Raw genomic sequence first — 20,786 nt, 5'->3', positions numbered from 1 at the left:
GAAGTTTGGACCATGCATAAATCGTGTCTTGTTTTCTAATTTGATCAGGTTTGACCTGTCAAAAAGCTTTTCTCAACACTTTGGGAACATCATAAATCAAAGCATCAGGTGCAATATTAAATGAGCTTTGGAGTAATTACATAAACTTACTAAATTATGGAATCCTTCCAAACATGATGTTTCTCTTACACGATGCTCTCTTATAAAGCTTCTCAAAGATCACTCTTTATTTTTAAAGCTATAGTAAGGAATCTGAAAGGCGAGTCTTCAAGCATTACAGATAGTACAAGCTGTCTTTCTTACCTGCTTTCATTTCTTGCCTTTGACTACTTTGCTGAAATTACCACATCCTTTCTAGTGATGGAGTTTTGCTGGTGCATGTTAGTTTGTGGAGCTGGGGAAAAGTATTTATTGCTGTAATCTTTCTTATATACCTTATGTGCACTGTCTGTCACTGCGCAAAATTGCTCAGACATTCTTGACTTCCAGTAGTTTTTTTAAAACTAAGAAATCTCCCAGTGTTGATTTGAAAGGAGGAAAAACAAAGGAGGGCAAAAACTTTGTAAGCAAAATGTTTGTAAACAGTAACATGGAAAAGTATTTTCCATGCTTATCGTGGTTTCTTTATGAAGAATAATCAAAGATTAGCTAAGTGTATTGTTATATTCCTTGTGAATACTTAGCAACTGGTATATAGTTTATATAAATGATAATTTCTATGGATATAATGTTTGCATATTCTCTGCTAATTGGCTTTGTGAGCAAGCTGACTTTATTTGCCTTACAAAACCTGTTCTATGTACGTAACAAAGCCAAAGGGATAAATATGTTTTTGAAAGCTGTCTCAGTATAGCTTGTTGTTAATTAAAACCATTAAATGTATATCATTACACAGAAGAAGATTCATATTTTCCTTAATACTATGTACAGTTCTTCTGTTTCTTGGAGAGGTAATTATCCATTACCAAACACCAAGTTATGGGTTTTTTACTCAGTTGTTTTCTTTGTTGTTGAGGAGAAAAAGGTCTATAAATTGTGAAGCCATTCTGTGTCACATTTTATGAGGAGCAAGGAAAAAGATGAAGTCATGTTGTAAAGATCAAAATAAGGGAAAGTTCAGTAAAAGTAAGTTCAGTAAAAACTGAACTTTTAAATTTATTACAGGAATTTTCAGTGTTCCATAGATATGGGTCTAGATTCCAGTGCCGATAACCAGAGCTGGTCAAAATTCACTTAAACTCTTCGGCAGGGAAGCTTTGGCATTTATGGTTGTTACCTATGTCACCAGAGAATATTAGCTTCTCATGACAGCAGTTCTGATAGAATATTGGTTTTTTGAATGTTCACTTTAAAGTACCAGCATTTCATCTAAGACTTTGACCTTTTTGTGTTAAGGTTTTAAATTTATTTTTTAATTTACATTTATAAATCCACACCTTTTGCATTAAAATGTGAATAGGATACTTTTTCCTTTAGAACGCTTTCCTTATTGTTATATCAAGGCTGCCACCAAAATATCATGAGGTAATTAGATAATAGCAATGGTGGGAAAATGAAATAATGTAACAAATGTATGCAAATTTAATGGAAGATGTAAGAAGACACTGAATCTCTAAGCTTTGCAATTGAAAATTTTAATAAGAATTTTATTTTTTAAATAATTTTCTACAAAAAAAGCTGTGGAGCTTTTCAAAAGTATCTGGAGTTTGAGAGAAGAGCATTTTTCAATACAGGATTGAGAGCTAGCTCGACAGGTGATACCAAAGAGTGGGCTGAACTTCGCTTTCTTTCTGAGATGACTCACTGCCATCAACCAGAATCGGAAAGCGAATTCATGATGGCCAAGCTTCAGAAGGTCTGCAGCTGGTGAAACCACACCATGGTCCCTTTCTCACACGGCCACAGAACGGGCCAGCCGATGAAAAGTTCAGGTGCTAGAACTGCAGACACATACGGGGTTCTTGAACATGTAGTGAGAAGTCAAAAGCATTCAGCTCAGATAATATCCAAGGAATCCAGTAATGAACTGCAAAAAAGAGCAGATATTTTGGCATCGCCAGCCCGTTGTAGCGCGCCAGTTAATTGCGTAAGTGCAGAGCTCTCATGTAGAACGACTGGAAAAGATGTAGTTCTCCAGCTGCGCAATCCTCTCTTGCTCTCCCTCCCCATTAAAATACTCAGAACGTCACTGCAGGGAGGTGTTTGGTTATTACACTGCAAAGAGCAGGACAAGAACCTATATAAAATCAACATGAATTGGTATTTGTTGTTAGATCCAACTTTTCAATTATTTTTTGTTTACAAAACAGTCTGCCGAGTTCACTATTGCATAGATAACAAGGGCAGTTCTGCTCCCAAAAGCTGGTAATTTTCCACCAAAAAGCATTTGGAAGCTTTGAAAAGAATCTGTTCTCTGTGTGAAATGGATTTGTTTCCATTTTACCCACACATAATGAATAATGGCAGGGGGAATTGTTTCAGTTTTGTCCACAAGCGGCTTCTCTTGAACTACCTGACTTTCAGTATTTAACAGCAGCGTTCAGAGTATCCTCGGAGTCCAACACCCGCCATCTCTCACTGGGCAGCGATTTTGTTTGTCTTTAAAACCGGCTCTACCTGACTTTCAGTATTTAACAGCAGCGTTCAGAGTATCCTCGGAGTCCAACACCCGCCATCTCTCACTGGGCAGCAATTTTGTTTGTCTTTAAAACCACAGAAGAAAGATGAGGGGCTTGTTTGTCTTCCAAATAGGTAACCCAGTGGCAAGGAGCTCATGCTGTAGGGTTTTTCAGCCAGTCACTTGTGACATCTGTTGTGGACTTTATATTTGGATTGGTCTAACTTTTATGATTACTTATCAGTTTTAATTTTATGCTTAGAGGCCTGCTTGTTCATGTCAACTGGTAATTTACAACGCCCCTGGGAAGTGCCTGATTCACCAGTATCTTAGGTACTCATAATTAGTTTATTCAACCCTTAGAAGAATCATGATGCTGCACGTACATCTTCTGCTATTGCAACACTGCCACCTGATTCAACAACGGCATTGCTACCTTACAGCATGTTGTTCATATCTTAAAGCCTTGAAAAGTGCAAAACTGCAGATGGACAGGGGTGGAGGTTACCTGCCTGCTTTACAAGAGAAAAACCTGTGAGATCCTAGAAGAAAATAGCTCCACTTTATTTTCAACGCCGGTTTTGCTGCATTTTTATTTTGTGTTAGGGAAATGCAAAAATTTGGGGACAGAGTAATACTTGCCTGCACTTTATAGAGAAGCCATCAGAGGATAATATTCTTGTTCATGTTGTTTTCATCACTCTTATGATTGCTTCATTTAATACTACATCTTTTCCAGTGCCTGTGTTGCTGCAGTGTCCCCCACTAATAACATCAGCATGTTGCAGTCACTGCTCCTTCAAAGACTAGTATTAATTGAAGCAATTTATTCTACCAGAGCTGAAGATGGCCTATTTATACTTCTATATAATGAATATTAACACGTTACATTTATCTTGTCGTGTCCTGTCAGCTCCTTTTTCTGCTTCGTGCGGATTTGCTGCCCCGTACACGCTTTGCTCAGGCTCGGCACAGTGGAACATAGCTGTTTCTCTGTGTTACCTAAGAGATCAGAGATGCTCACCAGCTATCACAATATGGAAAGAGAAGCAATCCTGAATTGGTATCATTGCTCCTTCATTGACTTGCTGGGAAAATAATGTCTCATTCTGCCAATTAATGGAGCAATATCTTATTTCAGCAAAAAGGTAATATTCATAATTTATGTCCCTCAACATAATATTAAATGTGATGTATATGCAATATAAAATATAAAGTATATGGTGCTGATCCATTCCCAAGGGGCATGAGAAGTCTTATACTGTGTCAATAAAATCTGTAGGATTACAGAAGACTGCTACTTCAATTCTGCATGAAACTCTTCAGTCACAGTACTGCAGAAAGCTACTGTACACACAAATGCATGTACAAGAATATCCTAGCTTCCTTAATATTAGTAGTATAAGGCATAATGTGTCTAATCGTCATTTATGTCCTAGAGCTCTACTGTATGTAAAATAGTTGGCTTTTAATAATATGGCCATTACACTTAATTGAACTGAGCTTTGGCTAATAAAAAACATAAAGGAAACCACTTCCTCTCACATTAAAATATTTGATATTCTCTGCAATGAAGAACCGTAAAAATAGTGGAGCAAGATACTGCTGAGTTATGCTAGGTAAGGTCAAAATTGTTGATTGCAGTGAACAGCAGAATCTGTAGAGCAAGAGCTGAATAAATACTTTTACACAGGCTTCTAGGGAATGAAAAATATTAGTGCTGAAATACCTCTGCCAAAGCCTCTGTTTGTAGTCCTCTGTCCTCCTAAACTACCCCCACAGTTCTGGGTTAGATGATGTATTTTTTTCCCCTCTGGGTTTTCCCTATCTAGTATGTAGAAATTATTGTAAATGACATGGAGAGAGAGACTCTATATCCTAGACTCTAATTACTCTCTGGATGATAGTGGTTTAATACTGTAATTGATCTTACATGGCAAAAACATGTTTCTGATAGTAATTTGCATTTTGTTTTAATGTAATTTTTATCACTTTTCATTGGGTTTGAGCCCTTTGAATTATTTTGAAATTTTTCTTCCAATTTGTATAATTTTTCTGCTTGTTATTCAGCTTCTTGCTGAAGTACATTTTGTTCGCACAATTGGAGATTTGTGTTTTCTTAAATCTTAAATAAGAATTTCACAGGATTATCCACGTTATAGCAACTCAGTTAATGCTACTCTTCTCTCTTAATTGTGAGCCAGTTCCCTTACATGGTTTGAAGGGCATTATGCTACTTCAAGGGCAGTCTTCATGTGGCATCTTAATCCTAGACATTTGCCATTTATCTCACTGTGCTTCTCAGAAGAGCAGCGGTGTATATGTTTCCTTAGATATGTCAGTTCAGGTCAATTGCTCTCTCCTACTCAAATCCCTCCTTCAGTGTTCTTGAACTTTCGTTATTTTCTATTCTAGGTCTATACTCAATTAACTTTATATAAGCGTAACTCTCAGAATTCAATGGTATTATGTATGTTTGCTAAGCTAAAGCACAATCGTGATTGTAGGCTGGGACCTTAAATTGCTCCTATGCACTTTCTACATAGTTTCTCCCTGGCTGAGTTCTAGGAATGGCTTCATTTCAGCAGTGGGAAATGGATTTTTCTATTGGAGATGAAAGCATTTGAGGTTTTACAGTATTCAGGAATTATGCCATTCATCATAAAGACTAAACCAACACCTTTGACCTTTGTGAATGATAAAATGCCCCCTACTAGCCTTAAAGATGGTGATTAATCCACTCACCTGAGATGGGGCAAACTGGTGAGATCCCAGGCCGAACCTTGCACTCTGGGACTTGAATCAAGTTGTTCCACATTTGAGAAAAGTATCCTAATCACCTTTGGCTGGGAGCCAGCATTCTGTGAAACACGGGTTCAGTTCTGGTATCTCTGGTGAATTCAGGAACCACCGGGCTGTCAGGCTGTTCTTTGACTTCCTTCACAGATGCACTTACTCATATCCTGGATGTGCCAAACCCTCCCCGTGAAAAATTTTTTTGTTTAGAAATAGGCAGACAAGCTCTGCCCTTTTATCTATTTCTCATTTCACAGTCTGCATTGAGAATGAATAAATGTTTCTAGGAAATGGTTTGTATTTCATGTGAAAGGGTCTCTGTAGATTATTTGAAGTCATCAGCAGTAGTTGTGTTGTCTTATATCTAGTTTTGTTTCTAATTTTCCCATTTGTCATCATTAGATTAGATTTTCACAGTTGCGTCTTTTACTCTTCTTGTAGAAACTGACTCCTCCACCCCAGTAGTAGTTGTCCTGTTCTACCTTGATTTTTCTTCCAGCCTGCCTAAATCTTGTTCAGACAGATGCTAAACACAGTATTAAGACTGTATATTCTTCTCAGCTGTGTTGTGACTGTTCTCTGTGCACCCTACGCTATGAGACCTGTGGAGTCCAAAATCACACTAGTACTTTTGCAGCCGTACTGTATTACAAGCTCATCACCCATTGGCAGCTCAATTTCACCCTGCACAATTTTTTTAACATTAATTTCTGTGTTTGTTTCTTCAGTTGAAGTATCTCTTATTTCTCGTTTTTCCTTTTCATAAGTGTTTGCTTCTAGTTATGCAAGATGCATATTATTATTTCATGTCTGGGTTCTTACCACTCCCATTTATTTTTCTTACTGTTCTAGTCTCACATATTTGCATCACTTCCCAGTTTTGAGATATCTTTGCATCTTAGACATTTTAATTTAACTAATTTGTATTTCCTGTTCCAAATCATTAAAAAAGCTATTAAGTAAATAAGATCTTAATATTGACTTGCTCTAAGCTACCTCAAAACTTCCCTCCTCATCTTGATACATCATTCTTTGATGTTGCTTAGAAGCTAGTCTATAAATCATGTGATATTGTCCTTATTTAGGAAACAAATTCAAATTGTCCTAGGTTTCACAAGACCCTATATGAAACAAAACTAAAATTCAGATACAAGTATATTGTCATCTTTGTTTCAGTTACCTATTAATTCTGCAGTGCTATTGACAAAGCAGTCAAGTTTGTCCAGAATGGCTTGTTCGTTATAAGGTCTTGTTGCCTAATGCTCATCTTCCTATGATTCTCTAGAGATGTTTTATTATCATTTATATAGCACCATAGATTTGCAAAACACTAAAATTAGAATAAGCTGCACTCTTCTCCCTGAAGATCTCATGTTCTTAAAGGCCCATTAAAGCAGCAACAGTCACATAAATGTGCTTCACTGTCCTGCACAGAAAACCAGGGTCCTGTTGGACAAAGAACAGTGGTATGGTAACCGCAGAGGAGTCAGCCCTTCCCTACTTCTCCATATTTCTTACTTTATATTGGCTAGTCATTGCCTTTAAAGGGCTTAATGTCTCAGGAGATGGATGATGCTGTTTGCTGAAGTATCAGGAATGAGAGAGCACAGCTTTCCATGATCTCCCTGCCCTTCTCTGAACTTTTACCGTGAAGATGCAATCCTTGTGTGGCCCTGTAACAGCAAACTGAGCGTTTTGAGCATTGAACAGGGTGTGATAAAATTTTGACCCAAAAGACCACCATGTTGATCAGGGTCTTCACACTCCTGTGGAGTTGTTTCTGATGTTCTCTGGTGTGAGTTTACCACGACATCTCAATATGATTTCCCCTGGGGAACTAATCGCTCAAGCAAGTCTTGGGCAGCCAACAGCTGCATCATTAACAAAGTCATGAAGTTTCTCTACCACTTAAGACTTGGTTCACAATCCTCTGCTTCATAGTTTTAATATGTTTTCGAGTTCTCAGTGCCGCTATGGCTATGGGTGCACAGGCATTCCAAACCCACTGCGGATGCTCGGAAGCAAGCTACATCTTTAATACAAACAAATGCAGAGTATCAGAATAGAATAAACATCTGGACGTAGACGTCTTGCAGGTATTTCACTGCAAACAAGGTCGAGTTATGCTGGACCACAGAATATAGCTTAAATCAGTTCAGCTGGTGACCTTGTCCAGTATCTTATCCCTAATAATGACTATAAGCTTATGCTTCAGAGTAGAAATGTTAGAATATTCCTAATAATTATGTAGCTGTTATAGAAGTAAATTGTATCAGTCTTTGGGTTTGCCTGCAAGTATGAGAATTGATACCGTTATATTTTCCTAATCCTGTTTTATTGTAACTATGGATTATACAAATACACAGTCCAAAATGCTTTTTAGATTTTTCTTAATTATGATCCCATATTTCAAATGAAAATATTTTGGTACCTTCAAGGCAACTCCAGTCATAAAAGGGGAAATGATGTTTCAGGGAATCCTGTCAGTTCCTTAAGAATTACACACAATCCAATGTGTGAATCCTACTAATACCTTGCTGTGAATGATATTGAATGACAGCAAATTCCCTAGATTACTGGTATACTGCATTTAAAAAAGAATCGTGGGCTTAAATGTAGATATTTGCTTTACTTACTATTTAAATGGAGCTCCTTTTATTCCTTAGAACTGCAACACAGGAGTGTCTAATTTGCTCCATTTATTTAATGGGCCACTGCCTTACTTCATATTTGTCTCCTGTAAACATTCATTTTCTTGTTTATGTTTTGTTTGTTTGGGTTTTTTTTGATTATCACATTTACTTAGAATCTGCTTTTGTAATATTAAATGTTTCAGTAAGTGTTTAGAGGTATTGCAAAACTGGCAAAGGGAGTCAGAGGCCCCAACATGCAAAATATACATACGTGGTACAAGGACATCATATTTGATATACACTATGTTGACTTCAAGTTTAAGAAACAAATTGTCATCGAAGTGAAATCCATTTCAGTTCAACTTTAATCTAAAAGCATTATCAGATTATGACTGGCATAGATTAATTTATTTAACTCCATGCACAGAGCAGCTTTCATATTCAGAGAAAATGTGCTCTGGGTTGATACAGGTGTCCCCGCCTCACGGCATGAGAACTGTCTGCCTCACACTCTCTCTTCCATTTCGTGTTTGTTAGAAGTTCTTCAGGTTTCAAGGCAGGGGGTCCCAAATTTAATTTGTTTGGATAGCGTAACCTTAGCTCCAAAGCAGTTACCAGACAAAAGTGTTCAGGTTGTGGTAAGGTAGAAGATGCATGCTCTGGACTGATTACAGCCCTTTCAAACATTACTCTACATCTGCTGAAAATTATCTTGTTTTATTTCTTATGGGAATCCCATTTTCCCTGAAAAGTAGATCATGTTTAGGACGGCATCGTACTTACAATGGTGTTAGACAGCTGTGACATGCATTATTTGGACAGGAACTACTGCATCATAAACTATAATAATGTAGATGATCTTATTCACTGTTATGATATAAACATTAAATATTCACTTTTTATGCTAATGTCAGTTTTCAACTGTATTTACTAGTAGTTTGGGATTATTTTCATCTCCATTTGTTTGGGCCTGAGACAGACATTTGTCGTAGTCCAGTGGTGTGAGCATTCACAGCAGAGTTAGAAAAACTAAATTCAAGTTCCTGATTCAAGGAGTAAGTAATTATTGTGTAGTAGAGCAGCATGAACACACAGACCTTGCCGACAAACAGATGTGTAACAAATAAGTGAGTTTATCATCAGTTTCATCTCCTAAATGAAGTGGCACGCAGGCTCTCAATCGAGTTGATCAAGTTCACAGGAGGTAGTAAACCTTGCAAATCAGTTTAAAGCATGCAGCCTTGATTTACATGAGCAGAAGGATTGTCTGCCTCGTGCTGATGAGGGTCTTCACACTTCTGTGGAGTTGTTTCTGATATTCTCTGGTGTGAGTTTACCACAACATCTCAATATGATTTCCCCTGGGGAACTAATCGCTCAAGCAAGTCTTGAGCAGTCAACAGCTGCATCATTAACAAAGTCATGAAACTCCTTTGTAGAATTTGGCTTCTAATTTATCGATGGGAACTCAGGAACCCCAAAGTTACACTGACATCAAGTTTTCTTTGGAGGTCCTGACAGACATTAGTACCTTTCAGGACAAAATCCTGAACAGCAGGTTCATGAGGCATACTTTGGATGACATCCTTTATCATTTGACATTCCCAGGTTGTCTAGCCATGTAATTGTTTTGCCTGTGTGTTGAGTATGTGTGTTTGGAGCTATACATTGCTTGTGGAGGTTGGAAACAATGTTAAAATTGTGACTTTCTCGCTCTAAGCTTTTCCTTGCAGTTCTGGTTGAAAATGCAGTAAGTATTGATAGAGGTCAGAAGCATGTCTCAAGTCAGAATTTTCCAACAAATACCCTTTTTTCTGAATTACACAGTTGTGTCCTCTGGTTTGTCTTTATTGGATGGTTGAGCTTCTGATGTACGGCTAGAACTACAGGAGCAATATGGCTATTTCAGAAAGAGAAGCTAGGAAGAAGGTTTAAGTTGAAAAGCTTTAATAAAGTAGCTGTTTTCAAAACTTGAACTCCCATAACCCAGTAACTTGAGAGTCAAAAGAACCCCACCCAGACTGCTGTTAAATATATGTTCCAGAGACCATTGATTTTTGAAATACATCCTATAAGTGCTGATTCTGCAAGCGGTTCTTTGTTATAATCAGATCTAAAAGCCCTTTATCTCCTATCAGCTGATGGCTGTGCTATAACCTTTGGCTTCAGACTTCTGGTAGGAACATGGTACATATTTCTACAAAGAATGGAAGTCTAACGGCCTTATCAAATAACAGCAGTACTCGTTGTGTTTAACAGTGCTGGAAATTAGTTTCTCGGGCACTGATCTCAACAGGTCAGCTGTCACAAATTGGTAGATGTATCTGTAAATACATCGGTCCTATAAATAAAATTCTGTCTGCAAGAAGTGGAAGTTAAAATTGGCACACTGCTGAACAAATGAAATGTTCTGAAGCACAAGGATGCACAGGAGAAATCCCTTCTGGAAAAGGTTTTCCTCATGTTCCATTTATCAACTTTATCTGCATAGTTTGTGCCTCCATAGAGGACACTATGGAGTTCTGTGCTGAAGTGAAATATGCTCCCCCTCCTTGCACCTACCCCTACTGAGTAAAAGAGAAATCTTTGTCTATCTCCTTTCAAATAAAAGGAATAAATTTATGTTTTTGCACTGGCATGTTTCCAGCTCCTTTTACAAATTCTTAGTGTTAATGCAGAATGCAAAACGTAGGGTATTTGAAAAGTCTAAGACCCTGATACGAAATCAGATAGAGTTTTTGAAGGGAAAAGGAGTGGGAGAAGGAATTGCAATGTCAGTCACCAGTGGTGAAGTAGTAAATGAATGTGTTACATTTCCCATTTTTTAATAGCTGTTTAATCATCATCTGTAGATTGTGCAAGACATTTTGGCCAAAACCTTCCGTGTATCTTTATCATATACTTACTGCATAGGACAGCTGAAGAAGGCTTGGACAGTAAACTTTCTTTACAGATTTGAGACACAATATATACCGCACATGCATCTATACTGGTCTTTGAAGTTTGTTGAACCGTATTGATTTATGTCATCTGACAAATTGGTCAATTTTGTTTGGCAGTAGCAAAAGCTAAGAAACATCTGGACATATTTGAGAGCAAGCATCTACATTCAAATGTAGAAGATACCGTGGCTATAGGTACCTACCTGTATTGCTGCAGGCACTTTTATGTGCAGAAGCTCATCTGTCACTCCAAACTGGCAACACAGGGGGCAGTTCTCAATCTGAGATATTTAGCTTTCAGGAGTGTCATTAGAAAGCTGAATATTATTCAGTCATTCTCCTCCTCCGTCCTCCAGGTCAGCTGGATAGAAGGAGGTGTAGCTTAGTTCTTTCCTCTCCTGTGTCTCAGCTTTGAAGATTTAGTGACTATAGAATAATTTCCATCAGTTGTGATAGTTATAATGGCTGAATATTCACTGAATGTCCTGGTCTTTTCTAGTTCCCTGTTTATTAGTTTAGTGCAACAAAATGAAAATAAAACTATACAGATCTCTCCCATCACATTTTATCTGTTGGTTTGCTTTTTGAGGCTTTAGGATAAAACTGAAGTCATAGAAATAAATCATGTAGGACATCTAGCCATAGGCATTTTCAGTGAAATAATTTGTTTCCAAGAAGGTTTTGACTTATTACATGAAAATTAGCTTCTGGCAGGAAGAAGCCACATTTCACAGATCTTGGACTATGTTTAATTTCTACAGGGCATGCCTTCAGCTAACAACACTGCTTCCACATATGTGAGCATAGTATTGGTGTTTAAGAGTAGAGCTGAAAAAAAAGGAGGAAACAGTTTCTACTTGAATACTATTTATGACTCTTCTGAACAAAATGATACCATGGATTCTGTTTGAAGGCAAAAGGAGCGTCTGACTGCTGCTGCTGCTGGAGAGCATATTTAGTTTGAATAATCCAAAGGTCACTTAAGATTGACTTTTCTATTGAACCTATTCTATTGAATTTTACTGCATTTCTCTTCAGAAAATGCAGTAAAATTGATTCTTAGAGCGATACATTTAATTGAAAAGTAAAATATTTAGATGTAATGTTCCAGGGAGATATCCTGAAAACATGCATCCAGGTACGTCCAGCAGATGCATGAAGTACTGGTAGATATGAGATACTTGATCATCAGGAGCCTGGGAACTTGAGAGGCTGTCATTGTTTTACTGGTGAGGTAAAAGTAGGGCAAGAAGAGAGAAAATAGGACTTAAGATGGGATCTGAAGAAAGTCCGAGAGAGAAGAGGAGGCAGTTTGACACCACAGAATCTGTGTCAAGAATTTATGACCGTCAGTGAACAAGAACGTTATGCAGCAGGAAAAAAGGTTGGCCTTTGATAAGCAGTAGGGTATGATTTGAAAAGTAGGAGGGGATCCGAGCAGAGAGGGAAATGTGGGATAGTAAGACCACAGATAATCCTGAAGACTGTCAGGCAATATAAACTTACTGGAGAGAAATATCATATCAGAGTGATCTAAGTGAAATAATATGACAAGTACTACAGGTAACAGAGCAGCTATGATGTTACAGGCATTGATGAAAACGCATTCAGGCAAGGTGCTTGTTTATGTCTGTCCTCTGAATCTCACTAATTCTGATTCTGCATTAAAAACCACACACTTCTCCTATCCTCTCTGTATCAGTTCTCAATTCGGTCAGGGTACTGTTAACCGTTTATGTAAACACTGAAAGATTTCTGCCTAACAGTCCTTCAGACTCACTGTACTTTCTGTTCTAGTTGGCGACGTGGGACTCTGAGAAAGGACTGAACGGTAGTCTACAAGAACGACGTCTGGGCAATGACTTACAAGGACTGACACTCAAAGTGGTGACTGTCTTGGTATGATCCTACTTGAGTTCAGGAAACAAACGCTCAAAATAAAAAGAATCTGACTGAGTATTTTGGGCACTTCCCTCAGTATTTTTCCCTATCGTTTTCAGTTCTGTATTTTTGGATGATCAGTTACATAAGCAAGGAAGATAGATCATGGCCTTTTATTATTTTATGTGAAGCTGTGCACTGTCAGAGAGCATTTGTTTGTTTGCTTATGCTGTTTTTCTGCATTGTAATTCCTACTGGGCATGGAACCAGCACAGGCCATGAGTGCACAGGGGTGCATTCCAGATACCGTACTCTGACTCGGACATGCAGTTTCCATCATTTCATGGATTTTAAGATCAGATGGGCCAATTATGATAATCTAATCTTGGCTCTTGTACACTGCAGGCTGTAAAATTTAATCAAGTGTTTCCTCCATCAAGCTCATAAATTCCCATTGAGATAAACTGTATCTTTTAGAAAGGCATAGTCTTTCCAAAAAATCATTATGCTTTTGGGACTACTGTCTGTTAGTATCCGGAGTGGTAGCAGAGCTCCTATCAGCTAAGTGCTAAATTAGGGGCAAATTCGGGCTTGAATGCATTCCCGTCTAAAATATTGTAGTTTGCAGCTTGCAGAATGTGGTGTCTTTCTGAGATTTTTATTTATCTTTTTCTGAATCATGGTACAAATAGGAAGTACCGCATAAGATCATTAAGGCTCTCCTCCCAGCCCCCAGTTTTCTTTCCTCTCTGTGCTGACGGGTGAGGTTATGCTGTAGTTTATGTGGGAGGTGAGCAGATCCCTTCCACGAGAATGTCAGTCGCAAAGGCGGCCAACTGCGATGGCTGTGCCGCCGGCAGCCCCGTCGTTCCCCCGCAGGAAAGCCCATCCCTGACAGAAAACATACCGCAAAATGCTGCATTTCCTCGGTCCCAAAACATACTTTAATATAAAATACTCCAGGAGCCAGTAACCATGAAGGGTATTCTTTGAATTTTCAAAATTTTAAATATTCACAAAATGCAGCATTTTTAGCTCGTTTCAGTATGTCTCCTGGATAAAAGATTAATCATTGTCTGTAAAAGAGGGCTTTCTAAACCTGACATGCTCTGAGATAGATGGACAGTAGTAATGTTCCTATTTAGGACTCTACGTGATTAACTTAATATCTAAGGTAGGTATCTGTGCCTTCTTTATAGTCAGCGAGAAGAGGCAGGTACTTCAGAGAGCAATTCATCCTGCGGACACCAGGAAGCTGCTAGAGGGGGTTGAATTGTCCTCTGGAGTCTCTGTCTCTCCTCACTGACTATAAACTGTGGAAAACCCAAGGCCACGGACAGGACTCAGGTGATGAAGCACTGGTGCCTGGTTGGGATGCCTCAGTATCCCACCTGGCCTACAGTTTTTGCCTCAGAAGGTTATGAGTGTCTCAAAATCTGTGCCAAGTTGTCCAGAATTAACTCAGGAAACATCCTTTTGCCAAGAAAAGCAAACGAAAAAATTTGTTTCAAGTATCAGTTAAGATATTGTTTTGTTCTCAGGAAGAACCTTTTGTGATGGTGGCGGAGAACATACTTGGGCAACCAAAACGATATAAAGGATTTTCCATTGATGTCCTGGATGCGCTTGCCAAGAATCTGGGCTTCAAGTATGAGATATATCAAGCTCCTGATGGCAAATATGGACAGCAGCTTCAAAACAGCTCCTGGAATGGCATGATTGGAGAACTCATTAACAAGGTACACAGAGAAGAAGCTGATTTTAAAAAAAAAAAAAAAAAAAAAAAAAAAATCTTCGGAGTTGGGTGTCAAAGCTTTATAAGGGGGTGGTTTAAATTCTCCCTTTCCTCCATTCCAAATTACAAGAGAATGAATTAGGATGAAAGTACCAGTGCAGAAGACTTCTGAGCTATGGGTGGTTTGAGTGTGGTGTAAACTGTGCAATTTAAGACCCTGCACACAGGGTAGGAGCTAGACAGTCTGTTTTTCTATTTACTCCCAACTGTTCTCAACATAAATTATATCAGTGTAAATTTGTGTGTTTACATAGCTGTAAGAATAAGAAGAGAGGACATATAAGTGTGTGTGAATGAATGACTACGGAAAATAGAGAAAAAATAATGTATTCTTCTTAAAATATTAATTACTATTATTTTAATTTTTGTCATTATGTCTTTGCTACTTGTTTGTAGGAATGACTTTATTTGGGTCACTTTGTGGCAATGTGTTTGATAACGGTCAACTCTCTGACTCCAAAACAGGAAAAGCGTCCATAGTAATATACCATAAAGAAGTGTTTTGAAGGACCAGAGTTTAAACTGATCTCAAGATTATTCGTTCATTTAAAACTGAGACGACCAAATTTCTTTTCTTAATTACAGTCTTGCAAATCAGGAGTAAGTTAATTGAACTCCATTGAAGTAAAGGGGGGAAGTCCGTAGCTTAGAATCTGCTGGAGAATGAAATTAGTGTATTTTGTTCGTGTTCTCACTATCTGACATGGGACAAATGTTAATCAAGAAGGAGAATCAAAGGAATTAATATTCCATGTTGCTGCCCTTTGTAGAAAAGGTTACTCTTCTGCAGTGGAGTTATTACTGAAAGTGAAAGCTTTCTCATTACCTAGTAAGTAGGCGGCTCAGTATCTGGTAAGTAGATGTTTAGAAAGAAATAGAAGCAATTAAAGCAATAGCGAATGTGTGTATGATAATGGGATATTCTTGGTTGGTGCTAGGAAATATAAAGAATTCTGTACTTATTTTGCATTGGCATAAGCTGTTTGAATTTCATTGACTTGAAAATGTGGTAAGAAATCCTGTTAAATTTCTTTGGAAATTGCTTTCTTTGAAGCAACAAAGTATCTATTATGGTATTTTGAAATGGTATTTCTGCTACTAGCTTTTCCACCGACTCCAAAGGATTTCAAAGCAGACCTCCCTCACCTAACATTAGCTTTACTTCCCAACAAAATGTAGAGCTAGGAGATGAAAAGTACGTTCTATTTTTTGAAGAGAACTTGTTTTATTAAGATGGAAAAATATGCAAAATCTAATTGCAGCTCTTTAAAAGCTTTGGAATCTTATTTATTAACTCCTGTTTTATCTTTCATTGCGTTTTCATACTCTTTACGGACCCTCTATGTGTAAAACCTACTCGCTTTAAATGTTGAGGTCAAAACAGTTTCAGGAGTTAAGTTGCCTTTGGTGCATTCTTCCAGTTACTAGTTTTTGCAATCGCTTTATTCATTGTAAAAAACAAACAAAATCTTCCCCCCAGTTGTCATATGAAATCCCTTCATGACTACGGGCAGTTGGCAACTCTGCAGGGAGAACAACAAACATCAGCTCTTCACACCTTGCTATCAAATACACAAGCTAAATAAATGGTGTTTCTTTCTTATTGCTTGCGGTGCACCAGGTTAATATGGTTTGGAGTTTTAGGCATCCTTTGGAAAACAAGTGAGGGATAAAGGTTAAATAAATCGCACTCGTTCCAGAGAGGAGTCAGGGTGACGCTTTTTGTTCTAGAATATTTTGACAGGTTATGTTTCACTATTTTGCATTAGACCAGTGCAATTAATTAGTGTTCAAATTATGAAACTGATTCTAGTTTTATTTTTAGACAACTTGTTTTAGTTTGTCTAAACGTGTTAAATTATAGAAAGAAATGCATGGAGGCACTTGGTTCTTAAAAAGCTCCTCCTTAGGGCTCATGCTGGCAGAATTCATGGTGAAAGGAAGAGATCTGATCTGTTGCATTTGTCTCGCAGAGAGCAGACCTAGCCATCTCAGCCATCACTATAACACCAGAACGAGAGAGCGTTGTGGACTTCAGCAAGCGGTACATGGACTATTCCGTGGGGATCTTAATCAAAAAGCCCGAAGAAAAAATCAACATCTTCTCTCTCTTTGCTCCTTTCGACTTTGCGGTGTGGGCTTGCATTGCTGCAGCCATCCCTATAGTCGGTGTCTTGATTTTTGTCTTGAACCGCATCCAGGCAGTCAGGGCGCAGAATGCTTCCCAGCCGAGCCCTTCCGCTTCCTCCACCCTCCACAGTGCCATCTGGGTTGTGTACGGCGCCTTCGTTCAGCAAGGTACTTACTCTTTTATAAACACCGCTGACGGATGTTCAGAAATGTTCTGCCTTGGGTGAAGCAGGTTAGGACACGTTAGTCTTGGCCAGAACGGTCTAAAGATGAAAGAGAAGGCTCGTACGGGGAGGTAATACATTTTATTAGCCCCGCTGATGAAAAGTGGGAAGAGGTCGGTAAGTTTGAGGGGTTATGTTCTGCTTTTCTGTCTCTCGGTAAGTCCAGAAAAAACACTCCGTGCAGGCTTTTCCAATTTGGGAAAATTATTGCGTGATAAATAAGCTACAGAGCTGCTTGGTGCAGAATTACAACACTTCAACTCTGAAACTGGCACCTTTTCTAACTGTTTAAATTTAATTTTAGAAACTTATATGTTTTTGAACTAATGTGAGACAGTTTATCTTTTGGTTCTTTGAACTGAATAGGAAAATGTTTTGTAGTCATGTAACTAACTTTACACTCAGGAATCTCTAGGCGTAGGACTAATTCTATTGAATTCAGTAGGATTGCTACCATTAACAAAGTTACTTTTGCAAATAATTGTTTGCAAAATCTGCCCACACAGCTTTTGTCCCGTATCTATAATGTTAGCACCATTCTTGGAAGGCAGGTTTTGTTGAATGCTAACATATGGGTATGTTGTTAAATTTTTTCTATAAATTTTTTTCATTGTGATTGCAAGCTTATAAAGCTTCAGCTGGAAAATCCTTGCTATTGCTATCATCTCATTAAGGTGGCACCCCTGGTGCGTTTAAGTACAGTAAGATATAATCAGCACAAACATACGCTGAAGTGACTAGCACCAGCTGTAGGGTAAGGTTTGGTCTCCAGCAATGTTCAAGCATAACTGTGCTTGAAGCCTGCTAGAAAGAAATCTTCACGTTGTTTGAAAAGTTGTAAAGAGTAACAAGTAGTGACACTAATGCTTCAGTCTTTGCAGATTTAAATACAGCACAGGTAGCACACAAACCATTGGACAGTTTCATGGGTTTTTTCCAAATCTAAAATCATCATTGAAAAGAGAGTATTACTATATTCTGAACACAGATGATTTAATTCCTGCATATTAGTTGTGCTTCACGATTAAACTTATTTTATTTAGAATATTTTTCATGTTCTGTGGATTTGATCCTCAATAATTGCCAAGGGAAATATTTTGCGAGACGATTTTCTACAACAGCATCCAGGGCAAGAGGTTGACTGGAGAAAACATAAATTATCAGTCTTGACGGAAGCAGTGCTTTTCTCACAGTGAAAGGGCAGTCTGGAGGGGAAGCAGAAATGCAGAGGGGTGGCTCCAACAAAGTTTAACATAACGGGGCACACAGAGGGTGATCTTAAATGGAAGCTGCTGAGAGGCCTTCTTTTGCTCTGTTTATTTCTAGGGGGCGAATCTACTGTCAATTCTGTGGCTATGCGCATTGTAATGGGAAGCTGGTGGCTCTTCACCCTTATCGTGTGCTCTTCCTACACAGCGAACTTAGCAGCATTTCTCACAGTATCAAGAATGGATAATCCTATAAGGTGAGAGCCTCTTCTTAACATGAAGCCAGTAACCTGGGTTTCACAGAAAGGTATTATCCATTTGAGCACTCATTCTTGCAAGAAGGAGATAATTCTCTAATAAAATACTCTCTGCTTTTTTGCAGTGGCTCTTTTTCTCTTCTCAAGCCCCCTTCTCTTTCACTCCTACCACCCCAAGCAGTTTTGACATGTGCACGGAGGGGACAATGGCACTTTAATTGTGTGTTTTTCCAGAAGAGGTGTCTTTCATGTTTATATGTATTTTGCTTAACTAGAGCTCTCAGTGCTTCAGCTGTCTTTATTTCTTCCTTGATCATCAGAGGGAACTGTCACCTCTAGGGAACTATATAACATTTCACTTCTCACCTTCAATGTGTAATTTTATGTTCTCAATATTTTGATATACAATGTTTTTTATACTATTATTTGCATGTAAGGTAATATAGGTGGTCTTTTAAAATCTAAATGTCCAAAATATAAATGGCCAGATTCAGTGGCATTATTTGCAGAAAAAGCTTCTTCTCAAGGACGAAAAGATAACCGAACCTGACTCCAGGATAATAGATGTAATATAGCAGTTGTTTTATTAAATTTATATATAATTCTCTACAATTGTGTTGGCAATATTGTGATGATAAATTACAGCTTCTGTAACAAACCCAATTTATCTTGCACCTTTGACTTCTTTTCTCTGCTGTTTGCCTACTAATCCATACCCAATGAGAATATTTTCAATACAGCAGATCTCTGAGCAGCTCCAGAGAGGTGCTGGGTTGTTTGATGGCAATTTGTGTGTGTGTGTGTGTGTGTGTAGTTTGTTTTTCTTCAGAAAATTTAAAGGCTAAAGAATGTTTTCATTTTTTCTCTCAAAACACGGACAAAATTTCCAACTGCACACTGTCATGGAGTACTGGGAGGGCCGTTGATCTTCCGTGGTCAGTGCCGACAGGATTAGAGCCTGGTATCTCATGTTTGGTCTGATGGAGTGGAGAGGTGGCCAGAGGGACGGGCAGCGCGACACAGGCTCTCCTCCTAGAAAATGCTGAGCCAAGGATTTTAGGTGCTAGAGCGCGACACAGTTACTCTGTTGGTTTCACTGGGACTGTAATCTTTGTGCTCGGCTCCTGAGCAGAGGCATTGGCACTTAGGTGAGGCTGGCACTTGAAAAAGATGCTTTTGCCTTCTCTGGGGTTTCTTATATAGATGAGTTTAACAGTATTTCCAATTTTTAACTTGCCATTGTGTACTTGCAGGTAATGTAATGCTTTGTATGGATATAGTATAAAAAGTTTTGTTTTTAAATTAATTTTCTGTTAGTTTGACCAAAATAAGTGGGTTTTCACAGTAATAGAAATAAGAACTACAAGTAGTTTCTGGAAATAACATGAGAAACTAAACAGAATAAAACCCGCAGAGTATCTGTGAGGCCTGGCTGCAATGGGAATAAGGTTAAGCTCAATGAATAAATTGCTCTTGAAACCCAAGACAGAAATAGTTATCTGGGAAGCTTGAATAATGATCTTCTTAAAAATTTCTGAAAGGTCTAGTTCCTTCATGGCAGAAGAAATTGCCTGTTTGGTCTACTGAGCACCTCCCAAAACTCAGCAAAGTTCAGAGAAGGACAAAAGTTGGGGTGAAATGCAGTGAGGAATCTGCAAAAAGAGACACAGGTTTAAGAGCAAAACTATGAACTATCAGAGGAGGCCTTTGAGGCTGAGCTACTACAACATTTACAAGGGGTTCTGATTCGCCTTCTTATTAAAACGAAAGGACATTGCTAAGAATCTTGAGGGAGGGAGAGAAGATTTTTGGGTAAAGGAGGTGCTTGGTGTTGTTTTGGGACTTTAGAGCCCAGACGCCCTTCTACTGTTAGAGATGGCAGCTGAAGAGTTATAACTAAATGCCCTTCTATACCTAAGGGTAGCTGCCACTTCTCAGGTTCCCAATATCACATCCCCTTGTACAAGGCGAGGATACAGAAAGAAGAAAGCACTCTGCTGTGATCTGCAAACACCAGCAGAGTAATTCAGGTGCCAAACCAGAAATGTCTAAAGTAATTTAAATTGCCATAAGGTTCACTGCCTGTGCTCCAGCTACTTGGCTTATAAGGGTGGAGGTCTCCATTAGGTGTTGTCAGCCACAATGTGGATTATTCATATTGCCTGGGGTCTCTAAAGCCTGGATGCTTTGGCTTAGGCACCCGAATCATTCCCCAAATAATCTGAAATGGTAGTTGTCAGAAAACTCTTTGATTTGATCACTGGTTGGCATAACAGCCAGTTAAGGGACTTGCTTGTCTTGGC

At 38.5% G+C, this 20,786-nt stretch overlaps 1 protein-coding gene across 1 annotated transcript in view; it reads left to right on the top strand.

Moving 5' to 3' along the window:
- Window positions 1-20,786, top strand: part of GRID1 (glutamate ionotropic receptor delta type subunit 1) — a 580,739-nt gene that overhangs the window by 489,667 nt on the left and 70,286 nt on the right. Inside the window, exons 11-14 of the mRNA XM_019470222.1 lie at window positions 12,786-12,887; window positions 14,411-14,608; window positions 16,638-16,962; window positions 18,345-18,483. Coding sequence (XP_019325767.1) covers window positions 12,786-12,887; window positions 14,411-14,608; window positions 16,638-16,962; window positions 18,345-18,483 — 764 coding nt within the window. The remainder of the gene's footprint in view (window positions 1-12,785; window positions 12,888-14,410; window positions 14,609-16,637; window positions 16,963-18,344; window positions 18,484-20,786) is intronic.

Source organism: Aptenodytes forsteri, unplaced genomic scaffold (genome assembly GCF_000699145.1).
Source record: "Aptenodytes forsteri isolate BGI_AS27 unplaced genomic scaffold, ASM69914v1 Scaffold106, whole genome shotgun sequence".
Lineage (NCBI taxonomy): Eukaryota > Metazoa > Chordata > Aves > Sphenisciformes > Spheniscidae > Aptenodytes > Aptenodytes forsteri.
The sequence above is the reverse complement of the archived record's forward strand: the minus strand, read 5'-3'. Positions and strand labels throughout refer to the sequence as shown.